This window comes from Gymnodraco acuticeps, unplaced genomic scaffold (assembly GCF_902827175.1).
Source record: "Gymnodraco acuticeps unplaced genomic scaffold, fGymAcu1.1, whole genome shotgun sequence".
NCBI classification, from domain to species: domain Eukaryota; kingdom Metazoa; phylum Chordata; class Actinopteri; order Perciformes; family Bathydraconidae; genus Gymnodraco; species Gymnodraco acuticeps.
Genome location: NW_022990440.1, coordinates 1,147,299 through 1,159,697, shown reverse-complemented (window position 1 = coordinate 1,159,697; position 12,399 = coordinate 1,147,299). Strand labels below are relative to the sequence as shown.

The 12,399-nt window shown below is 43.0% G+C and overlaps 1 protein-coding gene across 2 annotated transcripts in view; it reads right to left on the bottom strand.

The window, feature by feature from the left end:
* Nucleotides 1–12,399, bottom strand: part of LOC117552049 (neurogenic locus notch homolog protein 1-like) — a 49,458-nt gene that overhangs the window by 19,148 nt on the left and 17,911 nt on the right. For both annotated transcript variants that reach the window (XM_034225244.1, XM_034225245.1), the window contains exons 4-12: nucleotides 11,011–11,349; nucleotides 9,285–9,407; nucleotides 8,966–9,199; nucleotides 5,775–5,930; nucleotides 5,313–5,498; nucleotides 4,600–4,713; nucleotides 1,606–1,719; nucleotides 1,229–1,462; nucleotides 1,035–1,145 (exon numbers count right to left, since the gene is read on the bottom strand). In XM_034225244.1, the coding sequence (XP_034081135.1) occupies nucleotides 1,035–1,145; nucleotides 1,229–1,462; nucleotides 1,606–1,719; nucleotides 4,600–4,713; nucleotides 5,313–5,498; nucleotides 5,775–5,930; nucleotides 8,966–9,199; nucleotides 9,285–9,407; nucleotides 11,011–11,349 (1,611 nt within the window). The remainder of the gene's footprint in view (nucleotides 1–1,034; nucleotides 1,146–1,228; nucleotides 1,463–1,605; nucleotides 1,720–4,599; nucleotides 4,714–5,312; nucleotides 5,499–5,774; nucleotides 5,931–8,965; nucleotides 9,200–9,284; nucleotides 9,408–11,010; nucleotides 11,350–12,399) is intronic.

Here is a 12,399-nt window from a genome sequence, read left to right as displayed (position 1 = left end):
CTGATGAACTAAGTACTGGGAACTAAGTACGGCAAAGTACTTGGTGTGAAAGCGCCTAATGTGTGCTACTAGGAAGTCATTATGCTAAGCTAGGTTAACTGTCTCCTTGCTTTAATCAAATGTTTAGTCGACAGATATAACACTTCTGATAAAAATGTTGGCAAGAAAGAGAATAAACCTCTTTTGTAAAGACAGTATACTGATGGTTTTTAAATTGTACAATCATTTCTGCAACAGCTGTCAAGAACACAATTTTGCACTTCATGTGAGGTACTATTTGAAATACACAGAGGCAAGTCACATAGCATCACACAAAGCCGCAACACAATGAAATCTATATCTCAGAGCAGCCAATGTATCAATTTCCAGAAACATGAGGGGTTTTTAAGTCCCTCTTTGTCGGCCACTTGGAGCATTGGCACCATTCAGCCTGGTGCCACGCATAGCATGAAGGCAGACCATTTAGCTTTAGAGCAGGGACCTGCTTCCAAGCTTTTAAAAGCTCAACTTTCAGGAATCTTTCAGGGAATCTTTTCTCCCGCTCAAATCCCAGGTGACTGTGTGTGCCAGAGTGTGTGTGTGTGTGTGTGTGTGTGTGTGTGTGTGTGTGTGTGTGTGTGTGTGTGTGTGTGTCCTCTCTTTGTACAGGTAGGGCAGCTTGTTGTGTCCTAACAGCAGCAGGTTGGGGACAGGGAGGAGCTGGAAAGTGATACTGGTCGAGCCTCAGCGGAGCGTGCGCACTCGCTCGCCATCTGTCACCCTCCCCATCAGGAAGGCTCGCTCATCTGTCCTTACGTTAAATCTTACACCTTAAACACTCATGTATCTGCGGGTCACCTGAGACAGCAGCCATGTTTACCTGTCTTAAGGTAACTTTGCATAGTAGAGAGCCTATTGGCATATTGAAGGTCTGTCATGATTCAGTAGGTATTAGTATTAATTAGTATTTTGAAATCAAGTGGGTTAAAAATGTTATTCCCACACAAAAGGTTATACGCAATAATGACCAGCTGTCTGTGTAGAATAATGCTTACCAGTGTAGCCGCGTTCACATGCACACTCGTAGCCATTGATCTTGTCGATGCAGGTCCCATAGTCACAGGGATTGCTCTTGCAGTCGTCAATGTTGATTTCACAGTTGATTCCTGTTGAAAAACTTATTTTAGTATCCGCGAATGTCATTAAAAAGTAATGATTACATGTGTTCTTGTATGCGTGTGGCAGTCACCTGTGGTGCCCTTGAGGCAGCTACAGATGTAGGCGTTCTCCCGGTCCTGGCAGGTGCCTCCGTTCCTGCACGGCTGGCTCAGACACTCGTTGATGTTGGTCTCACACAGACGCCCGGTGTAACCCGGCTTGCATTGGCAGCTGAAAGAGGCCAGGCCGTCGATGCAGGTGCCGTAGTGGCAGGGGTCCGAGTAACACTCGTTGATGTCTGTCTCACAGTGCCTCCCAGAGTAACCTGGATAAATTAAAACATTTGTTTTTTAACTGTTGTACCGATCTTTATTTTTAAAGGTTTATTTTATTTCTGAAATTGCAAACCTTGCAGTTTGCCTTAAAAAACTAAAATGTTATGTTCCGCTTTAATCAGCACTTGTTTACCTTCAGTGCACTCGCAGGTGTACTTGTTTGGGCCGTCTGTGCACTTGGCGCCATTTTTGCAAGGCGTGCTGGCACACTCGTCGATGTCTATCTGGCAAAGGTTCCCAGTGAAGCCTGGAAAAACAACAAGGGGGGTTACTGTGTGCATGTGAGCATGAAGGAGTTTCTGTTTTTGTGTATGAGTGTGTGTGTGTGTGTGTGTGTTCTCACCATTTTAGACCACTCATAATCCTGAGTCCATACACTCATCGAATCAGAAAATCTGCATGTTAATTAACAACTGTGCAACACTACAAACTCTCTATTTTCCCTTTCACTTCTTTTCAGCACGACTCCAAAAGGAGACGGGAGGGTGAGGGGCACCAATTCGTTCAAAGTGGGGGGGAGGGAGGGAAAGAAATGAGGGAAGAATGAAAGTTGCGAGGCCTCCTGACCAAGAGTTGAGAGACAAAGGAGGGCCTGTCTGCTCAACGCAACGCCAAACTGAGCCCGTTGCCTCCTTTGTCCCCAAAAACTTTTCCATCACAATGCGCATTCTCCCGTCTTGCTTTCACCCCTTCTCCACCACCCCCTCCACCTCCCGCCTCTAAAAGCCTCGCTTGACCTTTGACCTGCAACTATTCAAACTCCTTGTCATTCAAAATCTACCAGCGGTCTTTCCCTTTGCTTTTTCCCGGAGTTATCCCGATCTCAGCTATTTTCTCTTCGTCTCCCCCTTGTTCACATGATGGTATAGTCCAGGTACTTGTAGGATGTTGTCTGATGAAGAGATAAAGCCCTAGCTCCCCTCCTTCTCCACACCTCACAGGAACATGCAGGTGGTTTGAGCTAAAAAGACTCAGTTGCTGCTCAACTGAAAGGGGGAGCTGAATTCTCACAATGACTTTGCTAGAAGCATTCATGAGGACATGCATGTGTATTTTCAAAAATACACAGAAATTTGCCAAAAGATTATAATTTGGAAGTCACATCAGGTAACAACTGGATGGTTTATAAAGAATTGGATGGTTTATAAAGCTATTTGTTATGCTTAATAACAATTAGCTTATAATTGTTGAATAACCTTTGACATTTTCAACAGTTTAACGATTTCTAAGATATTTTTGAAGGATTTTGAAAAAGCGTTTTTTTTCATAATTTCTCTTTTAATTCTGCAGGTATTTTTAACAACCTGGTAACTCAAATGTTGTTAATAACTGCTTGAAAATGCTTTAAAAAGCGTTAGTAAAACATGCATTAAAACATTTTATAATCCAGATTTTTTAGTTTTTTAGAAACTGTTTGACCTTTCTGTTCCTCTGAGTCCTTCATATTTTCTAAATTAAGTGTTTGTTTATACAATATGCACATTAGTAAGCCAGCCTACAAACACTTTATTAAGGGTCACTGTTTTAGTGACTGTCCATTTTTATGTGACTTACAGTAAGTTTATCAAACTGATATGCAGCCTGAGAAAACATGTTATGCCCTAGAAATGAAATTCTAACCACACTTAAACTATTTGATCCACAATAAAAAGCTGCCTATATTATACAGCATAATCGAAAAGTGGAAGACCAGCTGTTTTGCAGAGTGAGAGGGGAAAACAACACCAGTTTATTCTGCAAGCAATGTTGCCAGTTTCCAACAGCGAGAAAGAAGCCTCAGAAATGTTTGCCAAGATGTGACGTAAAAAGTAAAATGTCTTTAGAGTTCTGTTACAGTGCCCTGTGAAAGAATGTCTAACCCAGATGCACAAACAAGCATACCCACACACAAGCTGAGGCAGAAATGCACACACACACATCATGCATCCCAGCCGCCAAAGAGGGGTTTATCCCCAGACTGCAGGAATCAGACATTTCAATGGCTCTCAGTGGGGTTTCCATGGCTATTCCATGTACAGAAATAATAAGAGGGGACCCTCGCCTCGGGCCTGGCTCGCAACGGGGACAAATTTACATCTCAAGCAGGGCGGTTAAGGCCCCTTCCCCTTCTATACCCCTCCCTGCCTGCTTCAGCATAACGGTCCGTGCCTCTAATACCCCCCACCACTCCATCCACCCTCTCAAAACAACACTTTCACCAACACTTTGTGCTGCTTCCTCACATACACCCTCTCTCACTGTCCCAGTTTTCTTAGGCGTTAAGCTCTTCTGTTCACTCTTGTACTCCTTCTATTCATTCTAAAGCTTTCCTGTTGGGGTGTCCCTCTTTCTTTCTTTCTTTTATTTCTAGCCTTCTTCCTTCCCTTCTCAACAGGAGGAATCCTGCCTCACTCCAGCCAGGCCGCCTTTGATCCACCCGACTCGCTTCTTTATTTTTCTCCCCGAAAAGAAAGAACGTGAAGAAAAAAAAAAAATCACTTCCACCTCAATGATCCCAAAGAAAGAATGCAAAACAGAAAAAAACACTTTTGAAGATCGCTCCTTTGCTTTCTTCTTTTCTCTCTATCCACATTCAATAGTGGCATTCCTTCACTCCTGAACAAAACATCAATAGCTGTCCAAATAATGTACACCCAATGGCATTTCTGGTAACAAAAAAAGCGCTTAAAAACACAACTACAGTAGCTGCCCTCAAAATCGATCAAACCATTACCTCATTCACCATCAGAATGCAGAACATCTCATGTTATAGTGCCTGCTATTATTCGCTCTCCCTTCCTCTCAGTCACAATGTAGACTCTGGTTTAGATCCACACGTTTCTGCTCACTCATCAGACTTAGCAAAAGTTATAAGAAACTTGTTCAAACTTCCCCAGGCCTTTCCCTATAGATTTTTTTCTTCCCTCTCCTCCTCGACTGCTGCGTTCATTCTGGGCTACCCGGGCCTGCGTAAGCCTGCCTCAGGGCGGGGATTAGTGCCCGTCCAGAAAGGTGTTTGTGTGTATTTGTGTTTGAGTGAAAGAGAGATAGAGTTAGAGAGTAAGGAAGAGAGATCGACCTCTGTGCCCCCTGGCCCCATGCCTCCCCCCTCCCCCCCCCCCCCCTCTGCAGCAGTACGCAGCCTCACCTGTGGGGCACTGGCAGTGGAAGGCGTTGATCTTGTCGATACACTTGCCGTTGTTCAGGCAGGGGCTGTTGGCGCACTCGTCTGTATCGATCTCGCAGAACTCCCCCTCGTAACCTGGCCAATTAGCAAGGGAGGATAGGAGGGGTGGGGTGGGGGGGTAGATTGCTTAGACAAGAGACACAGAGAGAGGCGCTTTCACACTGATGTTATATACATACACCACTGAAGCTAATTTCAATTATACACAGAGGCTTTGTGAAAACCAGTAGGACTGCAACTTATTTCTCGTGTTATCATAATGAAAAGTGGCCATCATAATTCATGTTCAGTTTAAGAGGACGTAAACCAAACAGTGCAATTGATTGAGATAATCACTACACTTTCCCATAAGATGAAGAAAGTTGAGAACATTTAGAAACTATTGTAGAACTGTAGAAGTTTGGCATTTTTTTCTGGGAAACTGACTTATATTATTGATCAATTATGAATATAGTTATTTTCTGTCATTTGACATTTCAATTAAAACAATTAAAACATTGAAATCATTTAATACATAATTTCTCCCTTTTTAAATGGCTTTACATACATTAAAAAGTATTTATATATTTGAATCAATGTAACAATAACAAAGAATGCATTATCAAGGCTTTGCAATTTATAAAATGTCACTCCCAATGTCTAGAATGTCTGTGATTACTCTCACAATGTCTTACCTGGCATGCAGATACAGTGGAAGTCTCCTATCTGGTCCAGGCAAGTGGCCTCATTCAAACAGGGGTTGGACATGCACTCGTTGATGTCCAGCTCGCAGCGCGGCCCCACGTAACCACGCTGGCACTTACACTGGAACGAGCCCTTGGTGTTTATACACTTCCCTGCGTGCTCACATGGGTTGGAACCTGTTTAAAACAAATCCATACTTTAGCTTTACGTTACTTAAACAGTGTATTGTGTATGTACATGACCTTACACGGAGCCCTCTGACCGCAAAGACATGACTTGGCTTTTATTTTGCTGACATTATGAGCACAAGTATGGGAACCAAAGTAACAATAATATCAGGAAAGAAGGAGATTATATAAAAGAGTTATACATGTGTTTTGAAAAACGTTCTTGAAACGTTTTTTGTCATTTTTGGGCTGAATATAGGAAACATATGTTCGATTTAGTTTTACCCAGTGAGCACTCGTCCACATCCTGATCACAGGACGCTCCGATGTACCCAGTCGGACAGGTGCAGAAATGGTTTCCGCTGACAGGGTTGGTGTCACAGTTGGAACCTTTCTGACACGGGTTGCTAATGCAGGCGTCCTTCAGCTGGCACAGCAGTCCTGGTAACACAGAAGATAGACTTTATACTCCATCCTGTCCAGTTTAAACATTAAAGAGAGTTACTGCTAAAGTAACGCGTGGCAACATGTATTTACTATGAACCAGCACAGAATTAAAACCAAAGATTAACAATTATTTGGGGAAGAAAAAGGAGATGAAAAAGACATCCCTCCAGTAAAATAAACTGATGGATTTCATCAGTGGCGTCTTCAAATGGCAGTGAGAAGATAAGTTAACTGAACGTCTAAATGCAGAAATTATAAAGTTATTAAAAGAGTATAACGATATTTCAAACTATATATTAAGATCAGTTCTACTGATAATTTGATAGTTAACAGTTACATAATAAAGTTCAGTTTTGTCTCTTTCAATAAATAAATTAAAATCCCACGGTACAATATTAAAAAAAGATATATTTCAAACGAGCAGTTTGAAAACCAAACATTATCATTTATTTCACTTTTTCTCTATAGACTTTTTAGCCTTTAATTTAAAGAGCCTGTGACAGCATCCCAACAACTGTTGTGCAATGAAATATTGGGCTACTAGTAATCTCGAACCGTCAGTTTAAAAAAGAAGGTGCGATACCGTTCCGATAAATATCAATAATTTCGAACATCGCGGGGAAATTCCTTCGACTCATTTTGAAGTTTTGGGGGAAGCCGGAAGTGACGTCAATGCGGGAACGCTTCACTGTGCGGCGAGAGAGCCAAACACGGACAAAGTGTGTTGTCATGGGTAGAAATAGTGAATTACTGAGTTTAGGCACGTTAATAACGTTTTAATGAAGTTGACTACAGTATATTCATATTTGTCAGTGCTTTCATGTCAATTCGGCGAACATAAACATAAATGATCGTGGTGAAGATGATGATTACATTAGGATTAAAAATCGGTAGTGAGAGCTGCTGAATTTCCTCCCGTAGGATGTGATATAAAAACAAATCGATTATTTTTGTAGTTGCAAACTCAAGTGGATGAAACTACATTTATTAGTGCTTTCATGTCAATTCGGCGAACATATGATACATTAAATGATCGTGAGGATGATGATTAAAAATCGTTTGTTTGAGCCGGTCTGCATTTCCTGATGAGAAAACAAACCGATGCTTTTTGTAGGCTAGTTGTAGTACACCAACATGGATTAAACGTGTGTTTTTTTCACCACAATGTTGGGGAAATTAATGGATAAAATGCACGGATTATTATTATTATTATTCCCACTCCGATCGGGACACTAGGTCCACCGTTTCCCCGCAGCGAGGCTCCCCCCGTTGACAGTTTACGTGGGCTGGGTGCAGTGGCGGACTGGCCATGATTGATTGATTGATTGAAATATTTATTAACAGCTTGTATATTGGGTACAGTACAGTACAGCTGACGAATCCCGATGGGCCGATACCGAAGTGGGCCGGTCGGATAAGTCACTAGCACATCCCCCATAGGCGGCGCGTGAGGCTCAGGTTTGGGAAGGCTAAATCACTTTTTTTACCTGACGCTGCCCGTCTCCGGCGTCTATAGAAAAGAGATCAACTCAGTGTGCGGAGTTTAAATCTCTCAAGTCATATTACAGGATAAAGGAAATAAGACGCCGACGTGTCGCACTTATCATTCATATTAGCCTACATCATCAATCAGATCATCGATCATATAATATCATAACATATCATATATTTCCTTATCTGAGTCAGCTTCTCCAGCCGTATCTGGCCGTGCAACACTCACAGTGTCACATACTGTCTGCAGAAGTATTATTTTAAGCAACACATTATGTTGACGAAACACTCGAGTGAAATGTAATTAAAGTTAGATCCACTCGTGTCTTAGGGGCAGTGATATCATAAAACTATACGCTTTCAAACACTCGGTAGGCCTAGTTATTTTTTAACCAGTTGTTCTGTATTCTCCTTGCAGCAGCTATGTGGCTTGTATCCTGGATTATATGTTTAAATCATGGATGTTTAAAGCTCATATTTGTCTAATAGTAGTTTACTTTTCATTAATGAAGTATGATGTTGCGCTGTCAGTACACTTGTCCCTGTTTGTGATTGGTCAAATGTAGCTAACCCCGCCCCTTTCACGTGAACGCGCTCTCAGCTGGTGAGAGAAACCCTGGCTTGATTTACCGAGTTGATAACCAGCGTCGTAGGACCGCTTAGCGAGATCTCGTTTGTTAGTTTGTTGTTGTTAGTTAGTTTGTTACTCAAACATATCCAGTGTCTGTTGAACTGGCTTCGTAGTACAGGGCACAGGTGGCTGGCAGCGCTAATGTCAAAGACACAGACATTGCATTATATTTGTATTTTACCAGGATGCAGTGACACAAATATTTGGGACTGCTTAGCCTTCCCTAGCCTACAGCACCCGCCGACCCTGACATCCCCCACTCCCCCCGTTGACAATTTACTATTTACTTTACAGGTACCGAAGTGGGCCGGTCGAGAGTCCCGGGATGATTTTTAGTCCCAGTCCACCACTGGCTACATGACCGTATGATCGCCCATATTGACGCACCTAATTCCTAAACTTCTAACAGATACAACATAAACCGATCCTTCAGCCTCATATGAGCTCTCAGACACGTTCAAAATTAAACTGTCATCGCTGTCTGAGCTTGCTGCTGTGTGCGCCATCGTGCATTTACATGCAGATGCTGGGATCCTGAACGGTGCAGCTGGAGCGCTGTGCCCGCTATGACGTCACACATCATTTGGCGGGACTTGAAGAATCCCCGAGAAGATCCAGAATATGGTTAACATTGAAGGGCAGATTAATGGTTATCAAAGTACAAATATCCAAAATCAGTTCAGTAACGGTTTTCAAGGGGACAATATTTACTCAAATTGATGGGTTTGGATGATGGGGGAAACTCGTGTCATAGGCTCTTTAAGCCTTAATTTCCTGTACCCTTCACAACACAGCATAGAGTGTAATCTCATCATAGAAAGCTATCCTAAATAATTGTATCTTATAAGGCTGAAACATGTTCATATAAAACCCTCTTACATATTAAGAGCTTATTAAAGATAAATACCTGTGCGGCCCGGCAGGCACTGGCAGTGAAAGGAAGCCACGCGGTCATGGCAGGTGGAGCCCTGATGGCACGCGGCGCTGGCGCAGTCGTCGATGTTCTCGCTGCAGTCGTCACCCGTCCAGCCGTTCACGCACACGCACTGGTAGCTGCCGTAGGTGTTGTGACATGTTCCGCCATTTTGGCAGGCGTTGGGCATCAGCTGGCACTCATCGACATCTTCGGTGCAGAGTTGACCTGCGGGTGGATCAGGGGGATGACTGACAAACTCTTTAAGGCAGGTTAAACTAATCAAAGTGATAAGGAACATATCTATACAAACCTGTAAATTCTGGTTTGCACTGGCAGTTATAGGTGTTGACTCCATCTACACACGTCCCTCCATTCAGGCACCCATGACCTGGACAGTCATCAATGTTGAGGTTGCAGTTTTTCCCATTAAAACCTGTAAGAAAGTGTAAAATATATATTACTGTCTCCAAAAAGTGGGGGCTGATTTACAGTTCTCGTTTACGACAAAGGGAGTGAAACTTCTCTACAGTTAAATGTGGTCAACGGTCTTTCTAAACCCCAAAAAATAAAGAAGGCAGCTGTGCCATCTGGAGATCTGTGGTTGTCTCACCATGTAATAACATTCACTCTGCTGTACAGATACACGACGAGAGGAGCCACCGGACTGTACATGTGGCATGTTGGATAATACAAATCAAAAACAGGACAAGTCAGCCCTGCTGCTGCTCGGAGTCACATTTGCTCATCTTGTAAAATAATTGTTTAGGTCTAAAGTCAAGGCACACAGCTAATAGTGCTGAAGACCATTTGTACAGCTTTTTTCCCCTTTCATTTGAGGTTTTCTGGTGAAAAGGACACTTAAATAGTAAGTAGAGGCTTTAATGATTTGTCTACAAGATTAGAAGAAAAGGGGAGTACCTGAGCTTTGCAAAAGTATATTCGTAAAAGAAACCTCTTCATGTAAACATTTCTTTATGGGGACTTCACTTACCAGTCTATCAGTGGAATAGTGTATATAATATAAAAGGATTGTCAAGATGTCTCTAGGGACAGCTTGTTATGGACGGGAGTGGCAGCAGACAAAGACAAGGCAGAGAGAGACTGTGCGGAGGTGATGAGAGTGCAGGCAGGACCTAACGTCCCAGCAAGCTTTACTTCACCCCACTGCTATGTGGAAAGGATGTTGTCCTTTGACCATTTCCTTATGATAAGCCCCAATGTCTTCCTGCTCTGCCTTGTTCACACACTGTACTGAGTACACACACACAACACACACACACACACACACACACACACACACACACACACACACACACACACACACACACACACACACACACACACACACACAGACACACACCACACACACACACACACACACACACACACACACACACACACACACACACACACACACACACACACACACACACACACACACACACACCACACACACACACACACCACACACACACACACACACACACACACACACACACACACACACACACACACACACACACACACACACACACACCACACACACACACACACCAGCCTAAATGACATCATCCCCTAACCAGCAACTAACAGCAGTGACATCTTAGGGGGACGTGAGCGGCTTCAGGAACACAGTGCACTAAGAGATAATACGTTTGCGTTTATTCAAGAGGATCTTTAATGGTCACATGGTTCATGACAGCATATATAATTACCTTTAATTCTAAATTATTAAAGAAGTGAATTTGTTATTGACAACAAGACACTATGTAAAGGCCAGAGAGAAACCTAAAGAGTAGCACAGTGTGAGTGGTGATGAGTGAATGAGTGCAGGGCTTGTGGGCAGAAACTGTGGCAGGAAAGCTAAATACTAACGCCTTCAATATTTTAAATCCGAACTGTCCATTCCACTGTCATACAAAAACAAAGTGGATAATGCATCTGTATTTGTTTTCACACATCTTTGATGCCTTAAATGGAACAGCAGAGCTTATATCACAAAAGACCTCCCCACTATTCAAGTATAACCTCCGCACCTGGCACACAGGAGCATTCATAGCTAGTCTCTCCCCTCTGGATGCAGGTGCCTCCGTTGTAGCATGGCGTCGGGTTGCAGGGCATGTAACGGCTCTCGCAGTGCTTCCCCGTGTATTCCTGCGGACACTGGCACTTGTAGCCTCCGACCTCATTGATGCACAACCCGCCATTCCTGCAGGGTGACGGGCTTGCGCCACACTCGTTGATGTCCTGTTTGCAGGTCTTTCCGGTGAAGAAGGCCATGCAGGTGCAGATGTAGTGGGACTCGATGGCGGAGCATTTGCCGCTGTTGGCACACGGGTTTGAGGCACAGGGGTCGGCTTGTTGGCACAGCTTACCTGAGGGCAAGGAGAAATTATGTTATAGTGTGTTGACCATGCTAGGCCTTTTCAGATCAAACATATTTGTATTGCGTTTCGACAATGCAAAAAAAGTTTGTCATGTAGAAATGGAAAGCAAAATATATGCATACAAATGAGACAGTGGTTTGTACTGATTGTATGTACAAAGAGAACAATTTTGAAAAAACACAAACAAACAATAACAACGACTAAAGTAATCCCCTACATTCACTGCCAGTGAGCCTCATACACACGATTATTTACCAGAAACATTGTTAAATGAATATGCAAGTAGTGCTGCGACTACCTGGACTCACATTCAGGTTCAGGTCTGGACTCAAGTCCAGAGGTTCAGGTTCAGGTCCGGACTTATAAGTCCGGACCTGAACCCATGGCTTGTGTCAAGTTGTGTGAGTAACTAAAGTGAACTTATTGTGAGCTAATTATCAATTGAAAATAAACTCATAATCAACTCAAATTTGTCAGGTTTATTGTGCTCCCTTCCAACTTGTGTCTACATTTCTCTACAAAGTACAAATGTAAAAAAAACACTTTTTGCCACTTTGTCTACAGTGAACTAGTACAAAGTTCAAACATGTATTTCACCAAACAAAGGAGTTAGCTACACTACCAAATATCCAATATGGCGACCAGCAGCCCACGCTGTCCACTATGTCTAAGCCAATCACATCGCTAGCTTCCCTTGACGTCACACAGATCTCGCGAGCAGTTGCGATATTTTGCGAGACTTCGTGAGTTCAGTAATGGCCGCCATATCAGAAGCCGACACGATGTTTTTCGTCTTTTCTCAGCGCAAATTTCTCGATCTATGGAAGGTTTTAGATGGTTTAGAACAAAAAGGAGAATATACGTAAGTGCTAGTTTTTTTGCGAGTCCAAGTACCGGTTCCCGACGTTCCGGTTTTAACCGGACTTGAACCGAAACTTTTTACAAGTCCTGTACCGGTTCGGCGTACCGGTACGCAGCACTATGCAAGTAATACATATGCATATACATACATGCAACAAATGCATATACTCATACACA